Below are 16,267 nucleotides of genomic sequence, written 5' to 3'. Positions count from 1 at the left end.
ATGGAAAGGGCCTGGGGTCTTCGTTGCTATCCCTGAACCTTAGAACTGTCTGCTTTTGGATTCTTAAGTGGGCTAAATGAATGTCCTTAATGTTTATGGTACTTTTAATTGAGTGTTCTGTAACTTGCCCCTGAAAGCATTCTGACACATATGAATTAACTTTATAAAGGTTTACTATGTGTCACGTCATTATAAATGCTTCATGTGTCACCTTAGTGAATCCTGACAATAGCTACAATCAAGTGTTAATCCCTCATTTTTTAGACGAGGGAACTGAGGCTTGAACAGTTTGAGTCACTTCTAAGTTCACACAGCTGGAAAGTGGAGGTGGTGGGATTCTAGAACTTGTGTCCTTAACCACTTCCTCAGTGCTTAGTCCCTGAAACAGTTGAAAATGGTTTTTACACGACTTTGACCGAAACTTTACCATATTCATTCATCCTGGTATGGATTCATACCCCCAAAGGACTGGATAAAGATTAAGAGAGATCTGAGGAATAAAAGCAATAGCGCCACTGATTTAATCTATTAGGGAGTAAGTTGATGTTCCAAGAGAACACGGTGTTGAAATCTTCCTTGATGTGGGTACATCTTTACTTCAAGGAAATAATAAAAAACACATTGATCTTGGCAAGAGGTCTCGTGTTCATAAGATCACAGTGCTGTAAAAAACCACGAAGATAAATTGAGGCTGCATTTGCAATGATGTCTGTGGCAATTATGTTAGTTTTTCACATCAGTGTCCTATTTGACCTATATCCTTTCCACTTCTTTCCTTTTAGGAATGCACACAGCATAAAGTAGAAGTTACTCTCTTGTTGCTATAGTATTTAGTATAGTGTAGAATTTTGTCAAAGAAGAGAAAAATGAAAAATATAAAATGATCAATAGTCTTGCTTGGTGAGTCAATTAAAATTGCTTATAATTATCTGATTAACTGCATGAACAAGAACTGAACCCATAGCTGTGTTGTGTTTCAACTATATAGCCTTTTTTGTCTTGCTCCTAGTATAAAACATGCTTTCTTATTACACTGATTTGGATTCACAGTAAAGTCTAACAAATTGTGGGTTTTGGTGTACAGGGAGGAGGGGATGAGTTTGAATTAATGAAGAATTTTCAATTGTAGGATATTTTCAAATTTAAATTTTAAAACTTTCAAATGAGTTGCATAACATCACTAGAATATAACCTCCATTGGAGGCCAGGGGCTTTGTTTTATTCCCTGTTATAAGCTCAGTGTCTGGCATACAGTAGGTCCTCAACAGTTAGAATAAATGAATAAACTTTGGGCAAATCCCTTCATGTTTCTGAGCTTGTTTCCTCACTTGTAGACTGAAGGGGTTGGACTACTTTGGCATCTAGTCTTTTCCTTACCTATGACCTATTTTGTACTTCTTTTCTTCAAGTGAACTCCAACTCCTAAAAGATACTGTCTTTCAAATGGTTTAAGTAAAAATTTTCCCCATTTTTGTGTTGAGCAAAGACATTTATAACTGTATCCAGTGTTTGTTATAGACAGTAGAAAACCAGTGTATATATAATTTCAAACAAAACAAACATCACACTCTAATTTTCTCATGCAGCTTATTGTGGGTAAATAAACAATTTTTTAAATAATGAAATGAAATATAGTCTAAGTGACTACCTTTGACAGTTTTCTAGATTTACAATATTGTACTAGGTCATCTTCAAGTCTCCTTCACCTCTGAAATAGATTTCTATGTACTTCACTTTCCTGATGTGTAGTGTGAAGAGATGGAACCCCATGGTCTTTCTAGGAGATGCCTTCTGATGATCCTAAGCTATGGAAACTTGAATTAGACAAACATGGTATTGTAACAGATATTCTCACCAATCAAGCATTAGGGAATAGATAAGAATGTTTTATAGTTAGAATGGAAATCACACACATGCAAATCTTGGAAACAAACCATCTTCATGATTTTTTAAATGCCCCTCTACAAATTACTGATATCACATTGTTTGCATTAATTAAAAAAAAACAGTTTGTTACATAAAGGTAAACTTTATCCAAGGACACAGAATCATATAGTCTGAATTAATAATAATTACAACTTATTCTTGGAACTGTGATAAAATGCTTTATGAATGTGATATAATTTCATTCAAAGTAATTATCTTCATTTTACACACGAAGAAATGCAAGCAGAGAAATGTTAGAAACTTACTCAAGGCAGAGCCAGGATTTGAACCCAAGTTAGTCTCCCTCAAGAGCCCAGTCTTTTAAACACATTTACAGCTTAGTTAAGGAGGCATGCTCATTCATACATTGGAAATAAATGGACATGGGCATTTTATCTATATGGAGAAGATTACCAAGTCAAGAGTTACACATTATTAAAAATGAGGAATCCCAGATCAGACTTTCAAAGCTCATGACAAGCCAAAGACAACATAAGAAGACATTAGAATAGGAGCCACTGACATACAAACGCCTAGGGACCTGCTAAGGATCCTCTCCTCAGAAGTGCTACAGCAATGGTTAAGGTTTACATTGCTTCAAACAGAAGAAACTCAAAAATACAACTTTTCCAACTAAGTAGGATGCAGCAGGAATATCCATAATTCCAACCTTTCTCAGTGGCTTTTACTAGTATGTAGCTATTTACAGAACTGGTTCATCACATGAGAGTCCCACTTGAGGGTCATGGAAAAACCATGATATGGATGTTTGCTGGGAGCAAAGCTGGGGAGGTGAGTCACAAAGAAGGAGGGGAATTCATTCAGCCTCAAAGTGGCAAGGACTCCTCCTCCTCTGATTCATATTGATTTCCTGACTTTTGACCTTGTCAATATCATGACAAAGAACAAGAGAGAAAATGGTGGCTGCAGAGCGTGATTTTAGCATTAATTTTGTCCCATCATTAGTTTAGTGGATATTAATTACTCCATGGCACTCAAATTAAATCTAATGTGGCAGAGAATGGCTGGCAGCTCACCAAACTTTTTATTTTTATTTTTTCCTTAGCACACAGCTAGACTTCACTTCCCAACCTCCCTTGCAAGCGGAAATGGCTGTGTAACTGAGTTCTGGCCAATGGATGTTGGCGAAAGTCTAGCCATTAAAAATCTCCCACCTGATTCCCCTCAGTCTTTCTCTTTCTCTGTTTGCCTGCTGGATGTTGCTCTCCAGAGCAAGCTTGGAATCTTCATGTTGAAGATGGCAGTGTCTCTGCCAACCTGGGTCCCTGAATGACTGCATGAAGCTGACATCCCTCTCTGTGCCCCACCCTGCCCTCCACTTTAGGCTGCTGATTGCACTTTACACATGGAAAACAAACTTCTATTTTTTTAAGCCCCTGAGATTTCAGGGTTTATTTATTGTGGCAACTTGCCTTACCTTAACTAATACATCTGACTATGACTCTTCCCACCAGCTACATCTTCTTCTGCCATTGGAAGGTGGGGTGGGGCAGGGTAGGCATCCTTTCTTTCTTGAGATCATATAAGAACCCAGGTTCATAAAATCGAAGAAAACTGGGGGAGTCCATTATGGTCACTACTGAGATGCTCATTGTCCAATCAGGAGAGAGTCATTTGAGGGCAGGAGGCTCCACCAGAGCCACGCACTCCCTCTGTTCCAAGCCAGGCCAGTGGGACCCTCACAGTGTGGCATAAGGTTAAGACTATAGGCTCTGGACTTGCTGGGGTCAAATCTTACCTCTGCCATTTGTTAACTCTGACCATAACAAGGTATTTAATCGTTGTGCTTCAGTTTCCTTATCTGTAAAGTATCAGTACCTCTCTCAAAGAGTTATATGCAGATTAAATGAGTTAGTGTGTGTAAAACAGATGCCTGTAATGCACCTGACACATTGTAAGAACTCAGTAAACACTAGCCATTATCACTAGAGACCAGCATAGTCTAATAGAGAATTTCACGATAATGGAAGTGTTATACATCTGTGCTGCCTAATACAGTAGCTGCCAACCACACGTGGCTACTGAGCACTTGAAACATGACTGAGGAACTGAATTTTGAGTTTTATTTAATTTAATTAATTTAAATTTAAATAGCCATATTTAGCTCGTGGCTGCTGTATTGAACAGTGCAGCTATAGACCATTTGTTCTAATTGCTTTAGAATTTTTCTATTTCGTACTGTATAAGTCAGGGTTCAATCACAGAAGGAGAATCAGTATGGACACACACACATGAGTGTGCATACACACACAAACACACTAAGGAATCTGTCACAGGGATTTGACCTTACACAACTGTGGGAGCTGGTTAAGCAGTCTCTGTAAAGCTGTTGTCTTCACATCTGACGCTAGAACTTGACATCTATGGTGGGCAGGCAGTAGGGAAGGGAGGATGGATGTAAGATGGGGGAGAGCACGAACAAGTTGGCACCCACAAGCATGAACTGTAGCCACAAAACAGACTGAAACCCACATTAGTTCTTGTTGCCTGTGACCTTGGTGGTATAGATGTCCTGCAGAAGCCAAGCCCTTCAGCACAAAATTACACACCTGGCCCAGAAGTCAGAGAAGCCGAAGGAGGATCCAGGGGAAGGTGGACCAGTTGCAGGCTGGCAGCTTCCTCATAGTAATGAAGTGAGGCAGCTGATAATTGCCAACATGTGGGAGCTACAAAATGGCTGCTGCTCCACTTCCGCCCAAATCTCCCACGAGAAGCCCTCTCGTGTCCCGCCCTAACCAGAAACATACAGAAAAGGGAATTCAGGGAAATGTAGCTCAGCCTAGCCACGATGTTACATTACAAAGCCACCACACATACTAGAAAGTAATGAGCTCAATTTTGTATCTGTTAATACTTCTAAATAAAACATGATGCTAGCATCTCCCAAGGCTCTATTTAGTTGTTTCTGTTCTGCAAGTAGCCCAAAGGTATTCTGAAGAGCCTTACAGCCAGCCAACATGATCTTTAAGTGGTAAGATTATGAGTATCTTTTTAAAGCTTTTCCTTATATTTTTCTCTGGTTTAGAATTTTCTCCACAGAAACCCACATTATTATTATAATCAGAAAAGAAATTAATGTTAACTTTTGGAAGCCAGCCTATGACCCTTAAGGAGACAGCATATCCCACTAGAGGACCACCTAATAACATCATGATTAGCTGTGCCTTCTATTTTTTCCCTGAAACTTTGCTGAGTCTTGATTTTGTACAAGAACTTGTGAAACATAAGTTATGGTCACCAAATCCTCTGAAACCCTTTGACTTCTGCCTCTTTCTTCACGTTTCCAAAGTGATCCCAAGGGCATTTTGAAAATTGGAAGCAAATAATATAAAGAGAAAAGAAACTGGAGTGGAAGTCTTGCTCAATAGAAGGGAGAAATCATTTTTAGAAAAGTCACTAGGAAAATGAGGGATAGAGAGAGCATCATATTAATTACTGACATGAGCAGTATTTACTGTTCTTGTCAATACTGTAGTAGTAGTATCTATGAAGTATGTCCCATTATGATTGCCTTCATCCCTGTTTTCCAGATGGGAAACTGAATTGAATTAAGTAAGTTGAATTAAGTAAGTTGTCCAAAGTTACATAGTTAACAAGTGGTGGATTTGGACCTAGGCTGTCTGGGTTTCAAAGTCTAGGTTCTTAACCTGCCTACCACACTTGCGGGATTCAGGGCAATGTCACAGGGACTGTTGGGATTTGATAGGTTAACTGTTGGCAGGCTGACTCCTGCTTCTCCCTCACCCCCACATCCTGGTGACCCCCCAATTCTCTCATCTTACTTTAGAAGTGTCTGTTGAACCTCTCTTTTCATGCCAGCTTCCCAAGCACAGGTTCAAGTCCTCGTCATGTCCTGCCCAATCTAGTGCAGTAGCCTGCTCTCTGACCTTCCCACTTCAGATCACGTTCTTCATTTATTTCACAGCTATATAAAAAAAAATGGTTCTGTGCCAGGGGCTTGGGAGAGGGGAGAATGGGGAGGCAATTTTGCACCCAAGTCCTTATCTTAGGCTCTGTGCCCCCAAAGAACCTAAATTAAGATGCCAAGTGGTCACTGCTTGACTGTGAGCTGGCAAAGAGTGGCATGATCTAAGGGAGACCAGAAAACTCTCCATACGCTAACCACTGGTACCTGCACCCCCACCTTTCCAGGTGCTTCTGCACTTAACTCTTCCACAAGAAGCTCTCACTAACCTATAGTTTACAGATGCTTTGGCATGAAAGAACATGTCAACTGACTAACAGCAGAGTCACCCTACACCCTAGTGGGAATCAGGGAGGAGAGGGGCACCCAAGCAAATGTTGCTTTCCTTAAGCTGTATCTCTTCAGCTTAAGGGAGGAAATGGAGACGACCCTAGAGCATGCATTCTCCGTGGGGGCAATATCACCTCCATGGAAGTGAAAATTGGTTCTTGGAGGTAAAAGAACGTTTTATATATATTACACAAGGCTGGGACTATGGTGAGGCAAGTGAAGGGTCTAGGGCATAAAATATTAGGAGATATCCACTTTTAGAGCTGTGTGTGTGTACACACACCCATAAATAAAGACATACATACATATATACCTACCTGTTAGATGGCATGGAGTACCATGGATAAGGGGATGGGAAGGGCCAGGCAAAGGGAGAAAGTGGTGGGATTTTAAATAGAGTGGTCTGGATCAGCCTCTTAGAGAAGGTGACATTTGAGCAAAATTTGAAGGAGGTACCAGGGCAAACCAAGGGGCTCTCTGGAGGAAAAGTGTTCCAGGCAGAGGGAGCAACAAGTGCAAAGGCCCTGAGGTCAGAATATGCCCAGTGTGTTGGAGGAACAGCAGGGAGGCCAGTGTGGCTGAGAGAGGGGAGAGTAGGAGGAGATGAGGTCTGGGTATAGGGTCGTCTGTTTCACTGGAATGTGGGGAGATTCCATGAAGAAGCACGGGTATAATGCCAGGGTAGTAAGTATTCAATAAATGCCAGTCTACCCCCCTCCCTCCTCGCCCCCTGAAGCACTAAGTAACGTTTACATATCAGCCTGAAGTAGCTCCAGAAGCTACCAGTCTTTGGAAGCAGAGTGAACACAAATCATGGCTAGCATCTTAAAATGAAAAGCACAACCAAGGTACTCCATTATCTGCGCCTTGACCAGCAGCCTAGATTACCGTCTATGTGTCTAAGTTCAAGGGCACTGGGAAGGAGGGATGATACCCTAATATCCCCCACCTGTCAGAAATAGTTTATTTCAATGCTCTCATCCTTCCTAAAGTGCACATCCCTCTTGGTGGAGCAGAGTGGACAGCCAGTAGGTCACTGGCTCTTTGATTTTTTTAGACCACAGCCCAAGAAGAAAAACAGCCCAGTGTAGTGGGGCTGGAGAGCCTATGCTCAGATCCTAGTTCTGCCCTTCTGCTAGTAATCTTGGGCACGTTACTTGACCCCCTTGTGCCTCAGTTTCCCCATCTGTAAAATGGGGATAACTTGCCTCATATGGTTGTTATGAGGACTAAAGGAGTTATTATTTATGAAGCGCCTGGTCATAGTAATGCTATATAAATGCTTGTTAATTCAAAATAGACTCCCTTTTGGGACTCTACTTTTCCCAAAAAAAAATGCATATAAATACACCCATAAATTTGGATTCTATTTCAGGGAATTTATGGACACTCCAAAATGCATCGCTTAGACCCTTGAGGGAGGGATGGTCCATAAACCCCTGAGAGAGCCAAGATCAGTTCTGGAGGGGTAAAGGGGGAAGGGGACAGGTGGGTGGTACCATGTGAGGGTGGGAGAAGAGCAAGAACCAGGGGCCATGGGAAATCAAGAACACATTTCACCCTCTTGGCATTTTGGCAAGGCCCACCTAGAGTTGCTGATGGTTTGCGCTTTGGGAAGTTCCATCAGCTAGGAGCTGAAATTTTCTTTAATGATGTCATTATTAATCATTTAATAAAAATGTTATGTCAGAGTATTTATTGAGCAGTGTTACATGAAATGGTCACAGCTCAAGTAAACACATTTTGGCTGTGCCAAAGTATAAATGTTTTCATTCATTTTGTTGGTTATGTAGTAAAATCTGAAAATATAGTTCTTGGAAGAGTGTCTGTTGTCCCAAGCCTTGAAGAGCCAATATAATAATGAAACAATATTATTTTGCTTGAGGATCCCATATAAGCCTGCCTAGGCATGGCACCTTGTTTCAAATCATCTCTTTATGGAACAGTAATTCAATCCAGAGAAGCACTGCTAGAAGTTTCAGCTGGATCTAAAATAGTCATGCAAGGGGGGCTATGTCATATCCTTTTTAGATCCACTCTTAGAAGATTACACTTTTATCTTTCCCATCCAACTTGGGGCGAATGTGTTGGAAGTAAATACGCATTAGCATTACCACCGTCACAGGTTTAAGACAACCAGTCGCCTCACGTTTTGTCTTACATCTCCTACAGTATCAAATGGTGGGGAGAAAAATGAAAACTTCAGAAACACTCAGACATGACCTCGCATGACTTGGGTGCAGATAGTTTGTTTGAGAGGTGATCCAAGGAATCAGGAGTGAGAGAGCAGGGAGAGGGCATTAGGAAAAGAGGAAAAGTCAATAAAGGGTATTTTATTGAGGTCACTGTTGTAGGCAACGGGTGCTCATGATCGCTGAATTTTTGATGTTGTTTGTGATGTGTATTTGAATGGCTGTTTTAGTAGACATTTATAAGATCTGTTAAGCAGTCTATCTGCTGTGACTGGCAGTTATAACTACTACTCCAAACTTGAGATTCTGAATAATCATCAGAGTATTCCCAAGTCTTTCCTTCATGGACTCTGCCTCATTGCTTTCAGATCCATTCCCCATCTTTCTCCTGCTGTGCTCTATATCACAGGGACCTGACCCCTTACAATATCTGTATTAAATTCCTGCTCTTGAACTACCTGTCGTGGGTTCCTGACTGTTCCCTGACTGATAGAAACTCCTTAGTGATATCATCAGTCAATCCAAAAATATTTTGAACATCTACCAGATACAAGGCACTGAGCTGGATTCCTGGAGGATAACAAATAAAGCATCAAGCAGCTTAGCATCTAATTGGGAAAACAAGACATATAGTGGAAAAGTTAAGTAACAATGCCCAACAGTGTATGTCCAAATTCTCAGTGAATGGTGTAGTTAATGAATAAACTTTAAGATATAAAGAGGAGAGAGCCACCTCCAACAGCTTCTGCAGCCAGGGCATGCTTTAGCGGACTGGAGAGCTCACATAAAGGGGTCATCTTCTAAAACTTTCATTTTTGGAAGGGTGAAAATTTGGAATTTTATTTGAAATCTCCTGATATTTAAATGTTGGTGAGTAATTCAAACTTTCAAAAAGTTCAGTGTGATTCCCACTGTGTGGGCAAGATAGAACTTGTCTGGGAGCTGAAGTGGATTTGTGAGCCAATGGTGTGCATTTGGTGGATGGCTTACTACATTGGGGGAGAAGTCGGATGCAAAGGATGTTAAAATCCCTTCCAATTAGAAGATTCCAGAGTTCTAATATTTTACTCATGTATGAGGCGATCAAGGCCTGGGTTTAGAAGGGGGCAGTGGGCATGGGAGGAAGGGACAGATGAGAGAGAGATTAGGCAATATTAATAATAATGCTCGACATTTATATACTAGTTTATGGTCTACAGAGTTTGTGATTGGAAGCAGGATAGTGTATAGGCTCTGAAGTCAGACTGCCTGGGTTCGAATCCCAGCTCTATAATGAATTACCAGTGAGGCCTTGAACAAGTCAATAAACCTTGCCCAGCCTCAGTTTCTCAAGCACTAAGAAGGACTGATGCTAATGAATTCGCGTATCTCACAGAGTTGTTGTTTGATTAGATAATAAAATGTGTGTGAAGCACTTAGTGTGTTAGGCCTGGCTCATAGCAAGCATCAATCAATATTTGCTATTGCTATTATCACACATACATCATCTCTCTTTAATCCTTGCAACAGCCCCATGTTATAGTGAGAAGAATGCACAGGATGGATGACTGGATATGGAGGGGGAGGTGGGGAAGGGGAGGAGTCAGGAGCAATGGCCAGAGAGTGAGCATTTGGTTCGTAGACTCAGCTCTATTGCTGAAACAAACTCTGAGTTTCTGGGCCCTTCACTTAACCCCTGCAGGATTTATCTTCATAAAGGCGGTTCCTCGCAGCTCATTTTCTCCATAATTTTAAAAAAACTGGATCTCTGAGTATGGTAGGAAGAATAATGGCTCCCCAAGGATGTCCATGTCCTAATGCATGGAACCTGAAAATATGTTCCCTTACATGGCATGTTATCTTACATGACAGTGAAGACATTGACATTGTTTAAGATTTTGTTTATCTTGGTTCAGTCATCAATTTAAATGGAGACTGCAGCCAAGAAATCAAAAGAAGACGGAGACTTGGAAGGGCAGCAATGCAAGAATTAGGAAAGATCATGAAGTATAAGCAGGTGTCATTAGAGACTAAGGCCAAGATTATCCACACCTTCGTATTCCAATTACTATGATTTGTGCGCAAGCTGGACGGTGAAGACGGCTGACAGAGAAAAAATGGATTCATTTGAAATACGGTGTTGGAGGAGAGCTCTACGGATACCCTGGACTACCAGAAAGATGAACAAGTGGGTCCTAGAGCAAATTAAGCCTAAATTATCACTGGAGGCAAAAATGATAAAACTGAGGCTGTCCTAATTTGGGGGCACATCATGAGAAGGCAGCATTCTTTGGAAAAGACAATAATTCTGGGAAAAGTAGAAGGTGGCAGGATGAGAGGAAGACCAAGTATGAGATGGATTGACTCTATAAAGGAAGCCATAGGCATGATTCTACAGAAGCTGGGTAGGGCTGTTGAGGACAGGACATTGTGGACATCTCTCATTCATAGGGTCGCCAGGAATCAGAGCCGACCTGATGGCATGTAACAACAACATGGCAAAAGGGACTTGGCAGTTGTAATTAAAGTTAAGAATTGTGAGATAGGGAGATTATCATGGATTGGGTGGGCTCAATCTAATCACTCGAGTGCTTAAAATTGGAAGAGAAAGGCAGAAGAGTGAGTCAGAGGGATACTGTGTGAGAAGGACCCCCCCACACACACACCCTTTCTCGCTGTTGCTAGCTTTGAAGATGGAGGATTGGGGCGTGAGCCAAGGAATGTGGGTGGCTTCTAGAATCTGGGAACTGCCCTCAATTTACAGCCAGCAAGAAAATGAGGACCTTGGTCCTACAACTGCAAGTAAGTGAATTCTGCCAATAACCCAAATAAGCAGGACACAGATTCTCTCCCAGAGCCTCCAGAAAGGAACACAGCCTGTTGACACCTTGATTTTAGTCTGGTGAGACCCGTACTGGACTTCTGGCCTACAGAACTCTAACATAACCAAACTGTGTTGTCTTAAACCACTAAGTTCATCGTAATTTGTTACAGCAGCAACAGGAAACTAATACACTGAAGTTTCCAGCTTAAATTATTTGACTGGTGTTACTAGCATTAGTATCAAATTCAAGAACTGATCAGGTATGGAAATGATGTGGGGTGATGAGGGATGAGTTCTTGGGTATATGGAGTTGGAGAGGCAAGAGGCAATGACAGTAAAGCATTTGCAGGGCATTGCTCAGACCACACTTGGCCGTGTGGGATGGGAGTTTGGGTGGTGGTGGTAATAACTTTGAAAGAAAATGTCAGGGAGGCGGTGTAGGGCAAGAGACTCCATCAAGGGGGCCAGTTTCTTGAGTTTCCAGTTCCTCTGTTTGGCTTCCATTCTAAGCTTATGCACGCCAAACTCCTGCTCATCATAATTGGAATATATGGACTTTGTTTTAAAAAAATCACTAGGGAGTCATGCTGAGTAAACTTTGTAGACAGATCACAATAATTTTATTTATTGACTTAAATTGAGACTTCAATGAATGAATAATGCTTTAAAATTTGCTCTTTGTAAGTTTCCAAAGGAAAATCTGAAAAATTTAAATGATCTTTCTTTCTTTGTTTGTTTATGAATCTTTTTAACAATGGAAATGTTTTGTGTTCTAAGAGTGGCATGGAGCTCAAATATATGACTCATTGGAAATGACGACCACCTCTTTGGTTGTAACAAATGGGAAGTGAGTTAGGAGAGAACCCAAGAGAAACAGAGGCTGATACTCAAGAAAATGTAAGGCCTATGGGGACATCTCTATGTTGGACCAGGAGGAATGATGTGAAGCATTGTAATGAGAGACAGAAAAAGTGAATAAAATGTTAGTCACTGAGCAATTGGGCCCCTAGAAGAAAAACAATGCCCAAAGGGGGAAAAAAAGCAGACAATAACAATTTAAAAATCTCTAGCTTTTATTTACCAGATTCCTTCCCTTCATCAGTGTAGATCCCTGCTGAGAGCCGTGTAGGTTCCATGATAGAAGAGGCCAGCTCTGCCTATGGGCTGGGCTGATCAAGCCCTTGATCTACCTTTTGATCAGGTTTTACATCTTGATTCTAAGTCCATGCCTATCAAACCTGTCTACCCAGAGATGGCTGACCGGGAAACTTCCTTATCTGCTCTGGCTTTCCTACTACCCTTGAGTTGTCCATTTCCTCTAACGTCTAAAAAATAGGTGAAACTCAAATCAGCCCCCTTCCCTGTGAGTACACAGCTCTGGTCAAAGGATTTAGCAGTGGAGAAGGTTGGAACCTTTGGTGGCTATGGTCAGCCACTGGGCAAAATTGTAAAGGAAGCAGTGTTAGCCTCTGTTGCCCTTCAACATCATTCTCCATCCCTCTTCTCTGGTACTCAGGTCTTCCTTGGTGCCTTCATGCTGTTCCCTGCCTGTGCCACATTCTTGCCCCACTCCACCTCACCTGCCCACACTGATAAGTGTCATTCTCAGAGTAGCCCGTATTGAATGTTGATTCATCCTAGTATTTTTCAACATGGGCCAGTATGGTTTGTCTTTGCTACATGATCAGAAGAATTCAGCCGATTGGAATTAATCCATGCTAAGGTGTGAATGACTGATTTCCCATGGTGCTCCCAAGAGTGTTTTAAAAATTGAACTTCTGTTAACTCAACAGACTCTTTGATTAATGGAATATTAAAGTAGCATCAGAGATATATTGAAGGACAGAGACTAAAATGAGACAATTCCAATTAAATTAGGGCATCAAGGCACTAACCACCTGTGTACATTTGCCTAGTTGATTGCAGGGTAATTGGAAACTTGAGCACTCATTCAGTCTTGCTTTCAAGCAGAATTGTGTTTTAATTATCCCAGAAAATAATCAGTACCCTAGCACCATTTAAGGAAAATAGGCTCCTGGAGGCTACCAGGTATGTTTCATCATGCAATTTTAGTTTCCAAACATACCTATTCTTTTCTTTTAATAGTATCTCAAGATACCACCATGGAAATAACCATTCCTGTGTAATTAAAAAAAAGTTTTTAATTTATAAGATAACACCCCATGTGGGTGAAAGTTTGGGAGAATAACACTCTCAGGTACTGCAAAGGATAGTATAAATTGGTTCATTTTCTGTAGGGTATTTTGGCAATCAAAATTCATGGAATTTCTGAAGGAAGTAGCCAAGTATGCATGCAAAAGTTTACAGAAGGAGTTATTGCAGCATTGTTTGTAGTCATGAAAAATTCTACACACCAAAATGCCTATCAAAAGGAAATTTGTGGGGCTGACCCGGTGGCATAGTGATTAAGTTTGTGCACTCTGCTTCGGCGGCCCAGGGTTCGCAGGTTCAGATCCCAGGCACGGACCTATGCACCGCTTGTCAAGCCATGCTGTGGCGGCGTCCCATATAAAGTAGAGGAAGATGGGCACAGATGTTAGCCCAGGGCCAATCTTCCTCAGCAAAAAGAGGAGGATTGGCAACAGATGTTAGCTCAGGGCTAATCGTCCTCACCAAAAAAAAAAAAAAACGGAAATCTGTTGTATAAATTAATGGTACATCTAATCAATGAATGCTATGCAGTCATCACAAATAGTATTGTGGAGAATTGTTTAATGATATAGAGCAGTGTTCAGGATATACTGTCATGAGAAAAGTCAGGTTATAAATAGTTTATGTGATATGACCTTTCTTATCATACATATAAATACATATATACACATATACACATGTATTCATATATCTATATACATATGTAGATATACATACACACCTAGAAAGAGAAAAGAATGTATACCAAAGTGTTAATGTCGATTATCTCTGGGTAGTGAAATTATAGGTGGTTTTAATTTTCTTCTTTTTGTTTGTCTATAATTTCTGAAGTTTCTCCAGTAAGTGTGTATTATTTTTCATAGAGGGAAAAATAGAATTACCTTTCTTTTAAGGACTCTGAGCATCCTCCCAAAATAAATAACACAGTAGTTCTGGTAGTTTATATGCCCAGAGGCATCTCATCCAGTTTAACTCATAAGAAAGAGGAATAATAGGTATAAAGTCTGTGCTAATAGGTATAAAAAGAAGCACGGTTAATGAAAGTTTAATTTATGCAGACATATGCATTTACTTTTACAAATTCTAATGAATATTAGCCAACAACTAAAGTTCTTAGTCATCACTTTTAATTTAAAATGTACTAAACCATTATATAACAAAATATATAGAGCACTGTCCACAGTTAAATTGGAAGAATTGCTTCACCAGAGATACGTCTTTGTAGAGAATTCAAAAGAAGTACTGGTTAGGCTGTTGAAAATAATAGTAAATTAACATACTGCCCTCTTTTGGTAGCTATTTGCAACTCAGTTTACAAATTCATGCACAAACTAAACTAATTTTAAACCATCTTTTTCCTCAACAGAGAATGCTGATAATTCCAGTTTGTTATCACCATCTGGTAAGACTGTTATTTCATGACTTTGGGGGAATTTCAGGAAAATATTTTTTTATTTTCTTTTGTTTTTATTGAGGTAACACTGGTTTATAACATTATATAAATTTCAGGTGTACATCATTATATTTTGATTTCTGTGTAGACCTTATCATGTTCATCTCCCAAAGAAAGCATTCTAAAAGTTCTCCATGCAATATAGCATGTAATCAGATACAGCAAAATTATTTTCTTCCATGAAGCTTAATTAAATTCTGCCATTAAACCTACACCTGAAAAATCAATAGCAAACATAGACAAGAGGACTGGCATATTGATCCCCCCACATTGCTGGACAGAGCTGGGGAATAAATTGTGGGTTTTCATTACAATAATTGCTTAAGTTCCTCAACGTTATTTTTAGTATTCTAGTTCACAAGTCTCCTGAAGAGTATCGAGAACATAAACATGCCAAATGTTCTTATATTTGAGGGGTGAGGTGTTGTCTTAAATATACTTCCTCAATACCCCACTGAACGAATATTTTTCGAAAGGCTTCTAAGGGCTTAGCACTCAGGAGAATGGGAAGGCAAATAAATTAAAGAGAAATTTATAACTAGGACGCATCTTGGCAAGAATCAGGTACGGAACCTGCATTCAAGACAGCTGGCTGGAATGGGACCTCAGGGATAAAGTGGTGCAGCCCCATCCGTTAGTTGATAAGATAGTGAAGCCTGGAATGGCTGAGTAACTTATCTAAGGTCACACAGCTTCTTGCCCCATATCACACAGAGGCAGCACGTGGCTTCGCTGACTCCTACTTCTGTATTCTTTCTGGTAACCCATATGTTACAGAACAATCTTTTATGGTAAGGAGTGAGTCAACTCACATTCTTTCCTTAGTTGTGTGAAAATGAGCTTCTACTGTTATTAATTCATTCAGTTAAATAAAATTAATAATAATAGCTATTAGTTCCTGTGCACATACTATATGCCCGAGTCTTCAGATCTCTCATTCTGCTTCCATTCTGGCAGCATAGGAATCGTTATATTCATGTTATAGATGAGGAAATCGAGGGTCAAAGAGGATAAAACTTGCTCATGTTCACACATTCTCTGGAGCCAGACTACTTGGGTTTGAATTTGGCCACCATCCTCCCACCCCCATTGCTAGCCGTGTGACTTTGGGCAAGTTCCTTCACTTTTCTGTGCCTCAGTTTCTTCATTTGTAAATTGGGGAGAATAACAGTGCTTGCCTCATCAGGTAGTTGTGAAGATAAAGTGAGATAACACATGTGCCTGGCACAGAGTAAACCCTCAATAAGTAATAACTATCATTATTAGGAGTTATTAAGTAATGGGGCAAAGATTCAAACCCAGGACTGCAAGTCTCCAAAGCCCAGGCCAAATTTGCCCCCTCGTTGTTAAGCTTCTAGGGTAAAATGAGCCACTGTATTTTTCTTCTGGCACAGTAGCCTTCATCAGACTCAATCATGGTGATATCTTTGCAAAACCCTGTTTGC

General features: G+C 40.4%; 1 protein-coding gene across 6 annotated transcripts in view; it reads left to right on the top strand.

Annotated features, from left to right (window-relative positions):
• ADGRG2 (adhesion G protein-coupled receptor G2) overlaps window positions 1–16,267 on the top strand; it is a 137,454-nt gene that overhangs the window by 72,951 nt on the left and 48,236 nt on the right. For all 6 annotated transcript variants that reach the window (XM_058535534.1, XM_058535532.1, XM_058535533.1 and 3 more), the window contains one exon: window positions 14,736–14,771. In XM_058535534.1, the coding sequence (XP_058391517.1) occupies window positions 14,736–14,771 (36 nt within the window). The remainder of the gene's footprint in view (window positions 1–14,735; window positions 14,772–16,267) is intronic.

The sequence above is a fragment of the Diceros bicornis genome, chromosome X (assembly GCF_020826845.1).
Source record: "Diceros bicornis minor isolate mBicDic1 chromosome X, mDicBic1.mat.cur, whole genome shotgun sequence".
In the NCBI taxonomy this organism is placed as follows: domain Eukaryota; kingdom Metazoa; phylum Chordata; class Mammalia; order Perissodactyla; family Rhinocerotidae; genus Diceros; species Diceros bicornis.
This window is presented reverse-complemented; position numbering and strand designations above follow the sequence as displayed.